Source organism: Lycorma delicatula, chromosome 8 (genome assembly GCF_047948215.1).
Source record: "Lycorma delicatula isolate Av1 chromosome 8, ASM4794821v1, whole genome shotgun sequence".
Taxonomy (NCBI): Eukaryota; Metazoa; Arthropoda; class Insecta; order Hemiptera; family Fulgoridae; genus Lycorma; species Lycorma delicatula.
The window spans coordinates 3,419,073-3,435,158 of NC_134462.1; the positions used below are offsets into that span (position 1 = coordinate 3,419,073).

The 16,086-nt window shown below is 26.4% G+C and overlaps 1 protein-coding gene across 4 annotated transcripts in view; it reads right to left on the reverse strand.

Annotated features, from left to right (window-relative positions):
• Positions 1-713: 713 nt before the first annotated feature.
• The window catches only part of LOC142329462 (uncharacterized), a 31,425-nt gene continuing 16,052 nt past the window's right edge, over positions 714-16,086 (reverse strand). For all 4 annotated transcript variants that reach the window (XM_075374119.1, XM_075374117.1, XM_075374116.1 and 1 more), the window contains exons 2-3: positions 7,083-7,488; positions 714-1,000 (exon numbers count right to left, since the gene is read on the reverse strand). In XM_075374119.1, the coding sequence (XP_075230234.1) occupies positions 815-1,000; positions 7,083-7,481 (585 nt within the window). In that variant the 5' untranslated portion in view covers positions 7,482-7,488 and the 3' untranslated portion in view covers positions 714-814. The remainder of the gene's footprint in view (positions 1,001-7,082; positions 7,489-16,086) is intronic.

Consider the following 16,086-nt stretch of genomic DNA (forward strand, 5'->3'; position numbering starts at 1 on the left):
TAAACCTTACAATCAACATATTTTTTAGTTACAGACTTAACTTTATTGAACTATTTGGCAAGTCAACAAAGCATTCCAACTAAAACGCTAAAAGGAAGTTCACACCATCAATTTGATAAGAATTTGTTCTACTAAGTCTTACCTCAAATTACTTTAACATTCTTATTAAGAAATAAACAAGTATTATAAATATTATTTCAAGCAGAAATAAATTGAAAAACAATTTAAAAAATACATAAATATACAAAACACAATATAAATCTTTCAGATCAAACGAAGGCACTAAAATGGAACAATGGATTGTGTAAAGCGATATAAAATATATCTTCCCATTAAAAAGACAAACAAAATACAAAGAAATAATTATAAAAACAAATTATTTTTAAAATTGTTCGTTATTTTCTTATTAGAAATCAACAAACAATATAGACTTATAAAAATATTGTTATTATTTATTTTAGAATTTTTGATTTATTACAATAAATGATAATATTTTAAAATAGAATAATTTGCATACTCATAATAATGAATTAAAGTAAATTGTAGATGAAAATTATGAAAAAAACTATAAAAAATATAAATTACAAATAAAAACATATTATGAGAACAAATTAAAAAAAAAAAAAAAAAACACAAACATATATAAATATATATAATTTTTTTTTAAATTACATAATCAATATTAATACCATAAAATCAATATTAGAATAATATACTGACTTTTAAAACAAGCCAATTAAAGTAAAATAATAAATGGTATAAATACAAACAAATGATAATGATAATAATATGTTAAAAATCTACATAATTATTTTTACAGTATCGTACAATCGCAGCACTGTATTGTAAATGATAAGCAATCAAGTGCACAATTTCCATCGTCTGGTTTTTCTGAAAGTTCTTTCAGTTTCTCCTTACTGATTGTGTTATTAAGCACCACTAAGGATGACTGTTCTTTAATTTCGTCAACAGAGTCATTATCAGTTTTAGAACATTCTAACTGTAAAAAAAAACCACAATAAAGATAAACTATATAAAAACAAAATATATAACATCAATTTAACAAAAAAGAGAGTAAGAGAAGAAATTGAAATTTAAGTAAAATGGAAATAAAAGTACAAAGGTACAATTATATCATTTAAATTTAACATCCTCGTATTTAAACTACCAGCTTTTTAAATGATAAACTGAACAAGAATATCAATTCAAAGAGTTTTGAAAATCATGTCACAAGACTTTCAGTTATTATCACAACCATCTCAATGACTGGTGCAGTCATTCCCACACTATCATTAACCGAGGTTATTACCGATTTTTATTTTTTGTTTGTCAGACAAATATTTACAATGCTGTGGATAAGCACATGGGAATGTGCTTGAGTATTTCCTAATCTTCAAATATGTTGAGTTTTGAGCCTTTTTGTGTATGCGTAGAATATTAAGATGTTATTAATATTCTAAAACACATCAAATATCAACCACAATTATAATTTTATGCATAACAAAGTATAGATTACAACTCAAGCTTTTAAAGCTATATTTAATATAATTAGTTACACTTGTCATTAAAATGCAGAGAGTTTTAGATAATTTTCAACAAAACTGTGGTGAAAAAACATAATATGTTGGATTTCAATTCCAAAATTCTACTTTAATTATTATAAAAAAAGCAGTACTATGATACTGCATTGTAACAAGTACAAAAATGTTATAAAATTTATAAATATATATAAATAAATATAAATATATGTAAAACAATCCTGTATTTCTACTTTATCAGATATACCAACTGTGATTAATATCTCCAGACTGGATATTGAGATGCCACCATCTCAATTATAGACATTTTTTGAGCCATTTTCAAAGACGTTTTGTTGATCTAGTCTGAAGATAATCACAATTTTTAGACTCAGGAAATTGTGATACTTCACCCCATTTGCTAAAATCTGAAATCTTGGACTGAACTTATACTTTCCCTATAAAGCAACAAGAGAGGTATATCTGAGAAAGTAGAAATACAGGATTGTTTTACATACATTTATAAACGTCTTTGAAAATGGCTCAAAAAATATCTATAATTGAGATAGTGGTATTAGATTTTAGGACAATTTTCAAAAGGGGAGAAGGGTAGTTTTCCCTATTTTGAATTTTTGTTAAGTAGTCTTAGAAAATTGAGCTTTGGTAAAATTAAAGTACTTTACCAAAATTTTAAGTCAACTGGAATTAGAAGTGGGAGGATATTCAACATTACTTCTAAATAGTTTTCACCTCAAGCCTCAAAATCCTCCTGAAGAAAAAAGTTGAAATTTGAGTAAATATATAACAGTTTTGGCCAGATTTTCAATCCCACAGATCAAGGGGCATCACGGTACTAATTGTTTTTTGTTTTATTTTTTCCTCCAAAAGGATGTCCTAGGAGGTTTTAGCTGAAGTTAAGATGACTTAAGGCATCAAAGTGAACAAAAAACTTTTATATAAATAAATTCTTTATTTCCTCTATTTTCCCTCTGTTCGGCATTTTGTGTTTTTTCAATTAAACTCTATATCTTAAGGACAAACTGAGATATTTCTATGAAATTTCATGAATAAACATCTTCCACAATATATAAATAAATTGAAAAGCTTATTTTTAAAATTCCAAAACATTGGACAGTTAATTTTTTTATAATCATTAATACCTGTGTAAATAACGAGTAAGGTTTACTAGTTTTAACAAATAAAGTTTTATTAGATAAATGTTAGGTTTTAGTTGTGAACATAATGATAGCTCATTTATTCAAAATTAATAAATAACTGTAATGTGACTGAAATTGTTAGTGGAATTCAAAAATTACATGTGAAACAGGCATGAAATTGTCAGATTGCATAATTTCCAGTTTGCACCTCTATAGATGAGCCAGTAAGGTGGAACCCAATTTTATGTTTATTAATTTTTAACAGATAACACATGAGATTTTATTAAAATCTTTCAAGGGAAATGTACAGTGGATATTCATTGCTACATTCAGTACCAGTAAGTAAATATTGCCAGAACTTTTAATAAGTATTTGAAATAAAGGTCTGTCAAGAGTAAAGCTGGGAAAGCTATGCAACCCTTCACTGGCTTTTTTAAAAATATGTCAATAAAAAAAAGTTTTTAATTACTATTTCATTATTTATTCATCTGAATGTAACATATTCAAAACAAGTATTATATCAATAATAGTATTATCCATAAAACTCTTAATTCAGAAATTTTTAGAACAACACAGATATTTGGAATACAGTTTGTGAGATATTGAGATATTCTTCATTGCTCAATTAAACAGCAAGTATTATCTTTAATTTAAATTATTAAATAAAATTTTATTATTATATTTATACGATTTAAAATTAGAAATGCTACGTAGTAGTTTATGATAAAAACAAAACAAATATACCTTGAATAATTAAGGTAATAAATAAGAATATACATATTTTTACTTCTCAAGATATTCACAATAAATTAACCAGTTATTTTTTATTATATAACTGCTAATGTTATACAATTTACAACTAAACATTAGTTTGAAACATATGCATGTGCAGGTAAGAATACATATGCCAATAAAACTAGATTTTCTGCTTTTATTAGAATATTTTAATAATAATATTTCTATTATAAGATTTAATATCTGTTTACTGAAACTAGTTAAACATGTGTATTGAATTATTATTTTTAAGGGAAAACAACCAGAGAGATTACTACTACCTAAAGAAAAATTTTAAAAATGCACCAGTAAGTATAGTTGATTAAATATACTACCAGGTGTCCTAGACCATCTGTTCACCCCTTCTAAAACTGAAGGAAGTGATTTTTCTGGAAAAAGCAAAAAAAAAAAATTATCACCAAGTAGGGGCGCTCTACCTTTTGGTCATATTGCCAATTTCCGGTTTCGACTGGAAGTGGGATAACTAGACCAAAAGTTAATTTTTTAAATGTGATACACATATTTTCGCCGCAGATTTTGATTCTAGGGACAAATTGTTAATTTAAGTTTGTTTTGTAAAAATCAAGTTTTTAATGCTTAAAAGACTTTTTGAAAGGAATTCAGGACTAGGTAAAGTTCAAAGGTCATTTAGAAGTTAAAGATGACAGTTTATGGAAAAATGTTCTGGACAAGACTTACATATGTTTGTCCCTAGAATCAGATTCGAGGTGACAGTACGTGTGTTTCATTTTAAAAAATGAACTTCTGGTCTAGTTATATGACCGAAAGGTAGAACACCCCCCCAACTTGGAGATAAATTTTTTTCAGTTTCCATTTCAAATTTCAATTTTTCAGAAAAATCACACTTCCTTAAATTTTAGAAGGCGTGGACAGGTAGAGTAGGGCATCCGTTTTAATAACATATACACATTTTTTTTTAAATGAAATAAACATAAAATTTTATTTCATTAATAACTTCTGATTTTTTCATATTTTTTTATTATTATTATTGAATTATTATTTATTGTAAAACTTTTTTTACAATCAGAGGTTAATAATTATTAATACATCAATATATTTAAATTTAAAAAAAAAAGAGATAAAGTTGGATTTGAACCGATGTGCCTTCCTTCCCCTTGTAAGATCCAAATATTTCATTATTAAAAATTCTATTTGGCTGTAACTCTGGAACCAATGAAAATAAGTACCACTTATGATATATCGCTCAAAAGCTCTCAATGCAGCTTTACTGCAGTTAAGAAAAACATTTTTTAATTTTAGGCTTTTTTGGACACATTTGGTCCAGTCAATAGGGGAGGTGCACAACTAGATGTTACAACAGTCCTAAATCCAAAATTTCAACATACTATGGCTAATCATTTTTGAGTTGTGCGATATACGTACATACATCATGCCGTAACTAGTCAAAATAGATTCAGGGATGGTCAAAATTGATATTTCCATTGAAATCTAAAAACCGAAATTTTTTGAGATCACAATACTTCCTTTACTTCATACAAGGACATAAAAAGATACGGTTTGGTTTTGTTGCAAAGAGAAATTTCTAGTTTAATAAAATAAACGCTGTCATAAACCAAATTAAAAGAGGTTTTATTTGTATTATTTAATTATTATATATTCCAAACGGAAAGATCCTTGCTGACAAACAGTGAATATTACTTTCAAAATCTGAAGGAGTTAGCTATAAATAATTAGTATCAACAAACATAAATATACATTTAAAAAATAAATAAATAATTGTAAATTACTGAACATTATTACATAAATTTAAAATGGGTAGTTCGTGTTTAATTTCTGCTTATTGTCAGTATGACATGTAACAATATTTTTTAAGAGATGACCTTAAAAAAATTACTGGTATAAAAAGTCTCAATGTAAGAAATACAAAATGAAGGAAAAAAGTAATTATTTTTGCTGGTATATACCTGAATATTTTTACTTTATGTAGTACAAACAATAAGACTACATATTAAAAAGAAATCTCATTAGATAATTGTTATAATAAAATAGCAGAGTACACAATGTTCTTTGTGTATGAAGTATCATCAGCGTGACCTTGTTCAACTGCCAACATTACTCATAATAAGTCAATACCACAAAAAAAATATCCCAACATAATTTTTTAAGAAAACTGCTAATGCAATTGTTTTATATTAAATGTTTGTCCTAATTGAAAAAAATTATTTAAAAATTTCAATTCTATTTTGTGCGGTAGTGCTTGGATACGTTCTTTATAGTTCTGTTCTACTGTCTGTCTAATATAATATATCCAGTCACTTCAATTTAATTGTAAGCTTGTGAGTTTTGTGATACTAGTACACACTAACTAATCTTATGCATCCTGTTTTGCAGTTTTGAAAGGAATATAACTTTCTTAAAATTTGTGGAATCTTGTGAGAATGTTACCTAATCTAAATAATAGATTATCCATCACTAAGTGTATTTTATTTTGTTAAAAACCAAACCTATTGTTAGATACAGATTACCTTTAAGGCAATCAGATGTCTAATTGGTGTCAGTATACAGCCATTAGCAAGTACTAGATATTTATAGATACCAAAATTAATATGGTAAGTTGAATGGATGAATAATTGTCAAAAAGCAATTGCAACCTTTAAAAGTGCAAAAAGCATGCACTGCATCTCACTACTGTCGCGATAATTATGAAATTACAAAAAAAAAAGTGTCCAACATATTGCTATTACATTTATTATTGTATACATGTCATATAAATTGTTAATTACAATTTTAATACTTTGTTTAGACTTTGTGATTAACTTTGAGATTTTCTTTTATTAAAACAAAATTAATTTTGTTATAATTTATCTTTTATTTGATTAAATTAAGAATTAATTTTTTTCTATATTTTAGATAATATAGACAAGAACAATAACTACTTCCTGCTGTATGTGTTGGAAGATTTCTATTAGATCAGTTACACTGTTGGTAACAGATTAGCAAAATTACGTTTTAAAATTAAATTGATATGATTTTAAAATGTGTACACAAATACAAAAGTATGTGGAAAACTTTCCTTGTTTCATTACAACTGTCAATATCATTCTAATTTTAATAACAGATATCAATACATCATAACATCTGGAAAAAAGTGTAGATAAAAATGTTGTACATAAGTAAGTCAGGTTATAGAGGTGTTTCTATACATTTTGAAAATATGCTTGTTACCTACTTAACATATGATGTTCAAATTCTGCATTGTACTATAAATAATCATGCAGTACTGTTTGTTTTCACTGGATGATAATTTTTATTTTTTATCAATAGATTAAATAAATTCCATAATAAAGATAAGTCCAATCAAGAGTAATAAAATCATCTTAAAAAAATAGACAAAAAAGTGTATTATTATTTATTAAACTTATTTAAAATTAACTATTTATTTGAACTTATTTAAAATGAATTGGAATCATTTTTGCTTACATGTAAATTAATTGTACCTTAGCATTCACATTATTGCCTAGTAATTAATACAGTATTTACATGTATTACATCTTTTCTCGGGTTTTGAAAATGTATCACAAAATATACCTATAATAAAAACTACACTATATATATTTATTTATTAAGATAAAGTGATAAATAAAAAACTAACCAAAGAATTTATACGATATGCAGCCGGAAGAGTTGCACAATCTGATGCATCTGGTAAATCACAACTATCATTATTTTCTTGAAGTTTATGTAATTGTTCTATAGAATCTCTTCTAATAATACTATTATTATGTTCGACACCATTAGTTTCACTTGTATTAGTTGTGTTAGTGTATGGCGATGAATAATTTTCATTATAACTTGGTGAATTATTTATTTCTACGATGGCGGTGACAGTAGATAGGTCACCACTGCCACCTAAACCGCTATCAGCACCTTCACAGTCCATAATTTCAGCTGAATTATATTGGACTTCTTTGTCCAACATACGAATACTTCTATGTCTTACATCGTTTAAAAATTCACTGCGGCGATGTTCTAATACCGTATCTCCAGTCATAATCAATCTAAAACAAAAATAAAATTTCACTTAAAAGTTTTTTATTGAATATAAAAGGAAACTGGTGTTGAATAAGACTCGACTATTATAGAAATCATTGAATAGTTTGTGCTGACAGCAATTCTATAAATTATTTTTCATATGTTAATTGGGCATAAACTGTAATGTTACAGTAAACTCTATTGTGGAATTGTGCGAGTATCAAAAAGATGGATTAAGAATCTATCCCTTCCTACCTCAAAAAAGAAGCAAGATAACAGGAGTTCAATTTTATAATCAAGCAGGATGAGTTTGGATAGTCATGTTTAAATTGGCTATTCCTAATAATGATACTTCAATTACTGTGCATGTTTCTTTACCCATGACTGGTTGTTAACATTTCAATCTTTCAATAAGATAATCAGCTGTTGAACTACGTTATTTATCTACCACTTCTCTAATATTTTCATAACTTTCGTCGCATAGTTTAGAGTAACATATCAAATCTATGTACTACTATGTGGAGTCAATAGTGCAAAATACCTCTATTTGTATATGGCATTTTTGCAGATATTAAAAATGTCTAATATTCATTCCTACATTGGTAGGTTAGCATCAGGCAGTGGCTATATTAAAGTACTTCCAAATCTATCCCAACAAATCCTATAAAATAAGAAATACTTTTTATTTTCTGGTTATCCCAGCTTCTTCAGTATCCCTTTGTTATCATTTGTAATATTTAGGATGATGGATTGATTACATTTAGTAAGTGTATTTTACAAATGTGGTGTTTCAGACCAAGAAAAGGAATAAAAAAGCTGGCAAAATATTGCATGACTTTTCCAACTATTAATATGAATTAAAAGCAAAAAACAAAAATATATATATATATTTTAGAGGTGAGGAATAAATTTCAAGAAAATTTTTTTTTAAAGTTATCTAGGTTAAGCTTAACAAATTTGCTCTCTAAATCTACCACCCCTTGAATAAAGACTAAAAAAAGAAAAACAAGATTCAAAAAAATTTTCTGTTTTAGATCCAGGTCTGTAATTAAAAACCACCGGGTTGGGTTGGTCTAGTGGTGAACGCGTCTTCCCAAATCAGCTGATTTGGAAGTCGAAAGTTCCAGCCTTCAAGTCCTGGTAAAGCCAGATATTTTTACACGGATTTGAATACTAGATCGTGGATACCGACCATTCCTGAGATGTGTGGTTAATTGAAAGCCAACCACCAAAGGACACCGGTGTCCTTTGGTGGTTGGGTTTCAATTAACCACACATCTCAGGAATGGTCGAACTGAGAATGTACAAGAGACTACACTTCATTTACACTCATACATATCATCCTCATTCATCCTCTGAAGAATTATCTTAATGGTAGTTACCTGAGGCTAAACAGGAAAAGAAAGAAAGGTCTGTAATTAAAAAAAAATTGTAAGCACTTCTTGATGGCTTTATACATGAAGTATAAACTTTCAAAGAATTTCTGATTAATATTTAGAAGAAAACAAAGAGGTGGGGTTGATATTTTAAAAAAAACAACTCATTTTGATTATTTATTAACTATAATGCATATATAAACATTATAGTTAATAAATTTGCTTTAATAAAATTCTCTCTAGAATACCTCTGAAGAAAATAGAAATTGGTTTTTTCATGATATCCACTCTTAACAAATTTTGAAAAAAAAACTAATATGATTAATGCCTCACATATAGAAATATTTGAGTAAAATTTGAATAAAATCGATTAACTCAATCCTGAAATATAGGACCAAAAGCAGTAAAATATATATATATACATATACAAATATACATACATTCATACATTTTTTTGTTTTTAAATGAACTAGTTGACACTAAAACAAAAAGGTTTGCAAACAAACCCCTTATCCCATTTTTGACATGATCACCATATTTTCTCCCCCCTTTAATATTGTATTCTAGCTATATTCTATGTATAGAAAGTATAAGAAGGAAATTAAAAGAAATAAATCAGATATCGCAACAGAAAATAAAATGTACAGATTTTTTAATATTTGAAACATCATCAAAAATACTATTTTAAACTTCAGCAAGGTGAAAAAATTTTATAAAAAAAAGAAGTTCATTTAAACCAGTTTAAATTAAATAACATGTATCACAGAATATGAAATAAGCAACAAATGGTGAAAAAAAAATGTCAGGATTAAATAACTATGGGTAAGACAAAACTATATTCATACATAACCAAACAATTTGAAAAACATAGGGGCAGTATTCAAAAAACTGAACCGTGTGAAATACGGATGAAATGTCAATTATCAAAGCCACGTTTGATACACCTTTCTAATACATCACTCGTTAAACAGCATTGGGTATAGTTTCACTATGTCATGTTCGCAGTAATGGCAAATGACCATAGCAGTTGATGCGACTTAAAATTTATACAAAAGAAAAAAAAAAGAATAACAAGAATCCAACTGGCGTTTTTCATAAGTTAAAATTTTCTTCTCTCATGATAATTATAAACCGATGACAGTTTGGTTGTAATATAAGTAACCTTACACAAGAAGTTTAATTTTACCTTAACTTTATAAAAGTAGTTAACTTTTATGGTAAACATACTTTGTATGTAAAAAAGTAAAACAACCAAAACGTAAACTACTTTGCAAAGATTGACAAAGATAAAAATGTTAATTATTTTATAAGTAATTTTTTATCAATAATTCAGTCTAATCTTTCCCAGAGTGATCTATTTTAAATACATTATGTTTAAAGTAAAATATAGTATGACTTACTATGGAAAACAACTAATGTGAAATTTAATGATCTGTCATGTACTTTAAAACTTAAATTAAATATAGAAAACAGCTTAAGAAAATGATACAAGGACACAAGTGGGTTGCAGACAGTAGGTATTATACTAGTGCTGTATCCACATATGTAATAAATTATAAGCAATAACTCAATAACATTGAGGCAATTTTTTCACAACATTTTGTATTTCTGCTAGGATTTTTATAACAGATTTGAATATTATTTTCTGCCCTTCCCAGCACTATCACTCTAACATTCATAGTTGACGCATTTCAGAATACCTTTCCTTCTTTTTCAGTTTAGCCTACAGAACCACTGTAAAGTATTACTTCAGAGGATGATATGTATGAATGTAAATGAACTATAGTCTTGTCTCAAGTCAACCATTCCTGAGACGTGTTAGGTTAATTGAAACCTAACCACCAAAGAACACCAGGATCTATGATCTAGTATTCAAATCTATATAAAAGTAACTGCTTTTACTAGGATTTGAACCTTAGAACTCATCGCTGATTTGCGATGACGACCAACCTGATTTCACCACTAGACCAATCCGGTGGGTTGTTTCAGAGTACCTGCATTCTCAAAACTACTTTTAGCACTCCTAAACTACCTTTAGAGTGATAAGAGTAGTTTTGAGAATGGAGGTACTCTGAAACACATCGACTACAAAAGTTAAAGTAGAAAATAACACTCAAATCACTTAAAAGATGGTAACAATAATAAAATGTTTACTTAAAATTTTGATCACATATAAAATAAAAAAGATCAACATGATAAACAGGTGGTATTTTAAGTGAAACATTTAAATAACAGTTATACAAATATACTACATAAAATTAAAGCTTTAAAGTGAAAATACAGTATGACATTTTGGGTGAAAAGAGAAATATGAATTTGACTGGGATCATCAAAAATTATTTTTATAACTTTACTAAAATTCATCTCGGAAAGTATAATGATGGTTACTTTTTTACCCACTGAAGATGTGGGATAAGATGAACATCTGCTTACTTTGCAAATTTACTTTTAATTTTTTTTCCAAAACATCAATTGAAATGTGACATTTTCTTATAAAGTAGAAAGACAAATCCATCTTGAACATTGAGAAGGGTCTAAGGTAAGTTATTTAACTTCTGGTGTTTTATGAACATTTACACTCCCAAATAAAAGTCTCTAAATTAAAAGGAAGTACTAAAAAACATTTTGAGTATCTACATAGAGATACAGCAAGGATTTATTAAATGTAATAGTTATGAGTAGTTGTTAACATTGCTAAACTTTCAACATACGTGTCACATTATCAGATAAGGAAACTGATTTAAAGTTGCAGATTCATTCATTTCTTTGAATATAAAGGCTTACATAATTAATTTAAATGAATAATAAATATCAACAGTGCAATAAGAGTACTATACTTAAGCATTTATTCTAATAAAATTCAATGAAATAATTTAGAATATAATAATAATAATGAAAAGTCTGTTTAATAACATCTCCTCGTTTTAATCAACAGGAAGTATAATAATTATCTTTTTTTCTTAATAAAATTACAAGTCATTCCAATTAAAAAGAAATTCTATGGAAAACATGCCACAAATTGAAATTAAAAACAAATTATGTAGCAACATATCTAAACTTGAATAAATACTATTCTTAAAAAATATTTATAATATAAGAGCACAATAGCTGGAAAAAAAATTGTATGAAGAATTTTATTCTGCTTAGGTTGTCACAAATTTTCAACCAGACAGTTTATATTCAGATAAATTAAAAAGACCTACATAACAATGAAAGAATTCATAATCTGATACTTCTGTAATACCAAGAATGTCTTAGGTAGAAGCATTATAAAAATTGAATGTTCTGAGAACTGTAAGGATAAAATATCAAATTGTTTTACTGAATGCTAATTGTAGTTTTACTGCATGCCAATATTGGTTATTATTTATTCATATTTGCAGTTCCAGGCTAAACTCTAATTACAACTGCCAAACATTTTTTTAATGAAAAATGGATTTTATAAAATATGAAAAAAATACCAAGCCTGCTTGGGATTTGAAAACGTAACCTTCTATATTAAAGTTAGGGAAGTTACCATTAATTACAGTTGTCATTAATTACAGTGCAATTTAAAATAAAATAAAATTAAATCAAAAAAAGAAGCATCAAACTCAAAAAGTGCTTTCTTATAAAAAAAAAAAAAATAATTTGCCCAGTATAAATTTAGGAATAAGATGAACATAAAAAGAAAAATTAGAGAATGGTTTTAAAAAATGAAACATGAATTAAAGGATTTTGAAATAAAGTTATATGTCGAAGATGGGTAATTTTGGCAAAATACTTCACGAGGAAGAATACTACAAAAACCACCAAAAATTATTCAAGATCTAAATATTAGAAAACTTGAAGAAAATATTCATTTTTGTCAATTGGTAAGCTTCGTAAAATTTATCTCGAGCAATAAATCCCTAAAATTGATTTTTCATGAGAGTCCATATCTGAAGTTGGTTAAAAAAACAATATGTATAACAATCAGGGTTAAAGATAAAATTTTATTCAAATAAACATCATCCTTTTGTTTAAATAAATAATGTAAAGAGACAACATTCATGATTGGCATAATGAATAAAAAAATGAATTTAAATGAATTTATTTGAATATAAATTTTGTTTTTAGTGCAACACTGGTTGTTTTTTTTATTGAAGTGAGTAACACAAATTCAATTAAACGCCAGAAATTTATTTTTTATGTTTAATATGCATTATAAACATGATAATTGGCTTATTTATCATCAACTGGATCTAGTCAACCAGTGTGCTGTTACATTAATAAAAAAAAAAAAGCTTTTATTGTGTCTATAATTTACAACATAAATATCTAAAAAAAAAATGAATAGAACTCCAAAAAGTGTGTTAAAATAAAATAATACAAAATACATTTAATAAATAAAAAAAAATAATAAAACATTTGACAAAAAGAAATTAAATTTATACACCAAAAAAATTATGTTTGGAGGAACCTGGATCACATGAAAGTACTTTCAAGAACAATTAAGGAAAGATTTGTCTGATCTCAATATTCTACACTAGATAGTTTATTTATTTAAGAGGAATTTAAATGTATAACTATATATTATATACATATAAATGTTTGTAAAATATCTTTTTATAGCATTTTATCCACTCTCACTTTTCTACATATTTTGAAACACTGTTATTTCCAATTATTTTCTTAAATAAAGATTTGAATTTAAATAACAGTTGAATATAGAGTGATTAACAGTTTATAAAATAATAACAGTAATCATATTAATACATAAAACGTATTAAAAAATCAGGAACCACCTGATTTTTAAACAATTTTTTAATCTTATTTGATTCAAAATATATTCAAGGTTAACTCAAAGTATGATGTTTTGAAAATAGCTGGTTACAAGGGTGTTAAAATATGTGACACATCATTTTACACCTTAAAATCTATGAATAAAAGTAAATATAAACTAAAATATAATAATTAATGATATAGGAGAAAATAACAAAACAATAAAAACTGCTATATTTACAAGAAAGCAAGTAAGCTAGTTACTAATAAAGCAATTAAGAGTGTAAATAAAACACTACAAATAAATGAAATTTAAGCATAGTTCTATAAAGAAACATATCAAAAAATACCTATTTTACAACAAAATAAATATATAAATATTATGATAAATAACTACTTATATGTGAGTAAAAAAAAGTAAGCTAACTTTTTTCCAGAGGGCTGAAATAAAATGTAATATAAAAGCTATTGATATAGGCTAAAATGATAAATAAGCTTGCAGACTTAAGGCTTTCTTTATACAAAGCCACTATTGTTCATGGCATGAAATTAGTCTGACACAGAAATAGATATTTTCACATTCGGTGACGAGGTTGTATCACCAGTGGTACCATAATTATTAATACTGGTTGTCAGAGAGATTATGTTTTATGCAATCAACATCATATAAATAATTAGTGTACCTGCTCTACTGCTCTGAAAGGAATGTGTGTCATTAAGCCTTTCATATATGATACAAACTTATACTGTGTATGAATCATTTGTTTTTTTACATCAATCTTCCTCAATGTTTCCTTAGACAACAGAACTGATATGTATATTATGCTACAAATGATAATAATATATAGTGAGCAGATACCTAAAAGCTACTTTTGCAATACTCTTCAATCGATCACAATCCTCGAACAAGTGGAAAAAATGTTATGTGGTGGAATAACTATAATGGTTTCATGCAAAATGAAGACCTTAAAAAATACTTATAATTATTAAATAAAAGCACTGTTTTTATTCTGTAAATACAAAAGAAAAAAAATGGAAGATGATTATTAAATCAAAGAATATAAAGTTGCATGTGTATTCAACCCACGAGTGGAAAATGTAAGGTACACCAATTCCAATATTAATACTGAGTAAAATTTAAATAAAGCTGTTGCTAATTAATACCAAATTTAGAAAAACTATAAAAGTAAAATTTTTGCATCACTGCACATACACATTCATTTATTTTTATAAGCGATTACTCCCCAAGATGGTCCAGTTATTAAGAAAATATCAGGTTGTAGAGTATAATTTATTATTTCACTGAGACTAATAGGCAACTAGTAGCAAATTCTGCTAATAACTGATTACTGGTGTTAACAACTACTAACAACTATTACAGAAAAATTTAGTGTTTATTTTATTGTACTTAATATTCCACAAATTAATTACTTTTTAATTTGAAAAATGAAATTCAAACTTTTAATTAATGCAATGGGTTCTGGCTAAGAGAAAATTAATTGCATGATTACAATCAAATGGTTCTTTAATAACTGGAATGTCTGAAGGAGTAATTCCAAGATTGAAGGGTGTGAAGTAAGATAAAATGACTGTGATCAAGGTCAAACAGAGCCATGTTCAATAAACTGGTTTCCATACATCACCAAAATTAAACTACACAGGATGCATTTTCACTGTGTCATTGGTATTTATTCTGTAGCTAATATAGCAGTCAATGCCACTTTACAAAAAAATTAACTCTATTTTAAATTCTTTGTTCATTTAAAATTCATATTTCAGTTAATATAAATTGTAAAAAAAAATTATTGTTACATTAGTAATAAATTTTACTGCATTTAATGTCATTAGAAAAATTATTAAATATATAAAACAAATGGAAATAACAAATTTTTAAATTAAAAAAATATACAAACGTTAATTTCAGAGTTAAATAGAAAAAAAAAATGAAGGTACTAATTTAAAATAAAATAACGATAATCTCAGAAATCAAACATCATTAGTTAACTTGAGTACAGAGTTAATGAAAGCCAATTAGGAGTACATAAGCTGTAACGGATGATTATGCAGACAACCAATTACCAACTGTATAATTAATGTAATGTACATAACACATGAGTATTATGTATTACACAACTTAATTCAGCTGTTAAAAAAATAACTTGAAAAAATGAAATAACACGTGTTTATAATAAAAATAAAAAAAACAATATTTAAATTAGTATTCCGTCTAAAATTATTTTTCTGTACAATCCTTTAACACGACATAAATTAACAACACTATTGAACTACATTAATTTTTATTGAAATAATAAAATGAAATGTGATGATGTGTTAAGTGAAACTTCATACGCTTGATATGTTTTGTCAAACTTCATATGTTTTGTTTATGAATTCAATTAAAAACAATCTCATATAATTTAATTTAGTATACTAATTTACCATGCATAATACAATATTTAAACATGCTTCAGTTTTAAACATTTGAATTGGAAATAATTTACAGAA